The sequence below is a fragment of the Cotesia glomerata genome, unplaced genomic scaffold, assembly GCF_020080835.1.
Source record: "Cotesia glomerata isolate CgM1 unplaced genomic scaffold, MPM_Cglom_v2.3 scaffold_2406, whole genome shotgun sequence".
In the NCBI taxonomy this organism is placed as follows: domain Eukaryota; kingdom Metazoa; phylum Arthropoda; class Insecta; order Hymenoptera; family Braconidae; genus Cotesia; species Cotesia glomerata.
The window spans coordinates 145-1876 of NW_025402893.1; the positions used below are offsets into that span (position 1 = coordinate 145).

General features: G+C 30.1%; 1 protein-coding gene across 1 annotated transcript; it reads right to left on the bottom strand.

Annotated features, from left to right (window-relative positions):
- Positions 1–259: 259 nt before the first annotated feature.
- LOC123274162 (vesicle-associated membrane protein 2-like) lies at positions 260–626 on the bottom strand (the record flags this gene model as incomplete). Its single annotated transcript, XM_044741653.1, has 1 exon — positions 260–626. A coding segment is annotated over exon 1 (315 nt), but the record flags the coding sequence as incomplete, so codon positions are not given.
- Between the last annotated feature and the right edge of the window lie 1106 nt (positions 627–1732).

Below are 1732 nucleotides of genomic sequence, written 5' to 3' on the forward strand. Positions count from 1 at the left end.
CATGCATTTTGATATATTTGCTATATGATTTATATATAGTTATATATATGTATGTATGAAAAATATCAAAAGCTGCATGTGGGTACTCCAAATGAAAGCTCTTGATGGAAGTGTAACATCCAGAGATGACTTATATCTTTAAAAATGTCAATATTTAAGAAAGTACAGTCCAATTTAACAAAAATTCAATGTTATTTAACCTCAAGGTTAGCTAGTTTCTCCCTTATTATTTATTATTAATAACTTGAAAAACTTTCACCAATAATAATGATAAGGGCGATCGTGCAAATAAATCCCCAATAATAATCATCATTTTCAAATTTTTCCACCAGTATTTGCGCTTGAGTTTTCCTGCTTGCTGCTCAAACTGAGCAGCACCTTGTTGAAGCGCATCCGCGCGGTTGTCTAACTCCGACAGCTTCTGGTCCCTCTCGAGGACTTTTTCCACGTTTACCTTCATGATGTCGACAACCTCGTTGACTTTCGCCTGTGTCTGCTGTAACTTTTTGCTGGATATCGACTGCGAGGTTCTGTTCCCCAAGTCGCCGTCTCCGGAGTATCCGCCGCCGTCCATTTTTTATTGGTAACTATACAAAATAATTATTAATTATTAATCATTAATTATTACAAAAAAATGACACTTTTTGCCATAATTTATTTCTCAAATTTATAGATACATAATTAAGAAATGACTTTGTATCTTGTGAACTATTGACATTTTAAAAATATAAGCTCATCCCAATGTTACACTCATCGAGACCTTTCATTTGAGTACCCATCAATTTTCATATATATATATATATATTATATATATGTATATATGAAAAATATGTCAAAAATACATGTGGGTACTCAAATGAAAGCTCTTGATGAGTGTAACATCAGGATGAGGTTATATCACAAAATGTGAATATTAAGAAATTTCAATACAATTTAATGATATATAAGATACATAATCAAGAAATGACCTTGTATCTTGCAAACTATTGACTTTTCTAAAGATATAAGCTCATCCCGATGTTACACTTATCAAGACCTTTCATTTAAGTACCCACATCAATTTTTCATATATTTATATATATTATATATATGTATATATGAAAAATATGTCAAAAGCTACATGTGGGTACTCAAATAAAAGCTCTTGATGAGTGTAACATCAGGATGAGCTTATATCTTTAAAAATGTGAATATTTAAGAAATTTCAATACAATTTGACGATATATAAGATACAAAATCAAGAAATGACCTTGTATCTTGCAAACTATTGACATTTCTAAAGATATAAGCTCATCCCGATGTTACACTCATCAATACCTTTCATTTAAGGTACCCACATCAATTTTTCATATATTTTATATATTTATATATATTATATATATGTATATATGAAAAATATGTCAAAAAGCCATGTGGAGAGTCAAATGAAAGCTCTTGATGAAGATGGCAACATCAGGATGAGCTGATTTTTTAAAAATGTTAATATTTAAGAAAGTACAGGTTATTTTAACAAATTTCTCGTGAACTTATTGATCAGCTTCCCCAAGATATAAACTCACTCCGATGTTACACCTCATCAAGACCTTACATTGGCAAGTACCCACATCAATTTTTCATATATTTATATATAGGTTATATATATGTATATATGAAAAAATATAAGTCAAAAATAGATGTGGGTACCTCAAATAGAAGCTTTTTGATGAGTGTTACATCAGGATGAGCTTATATC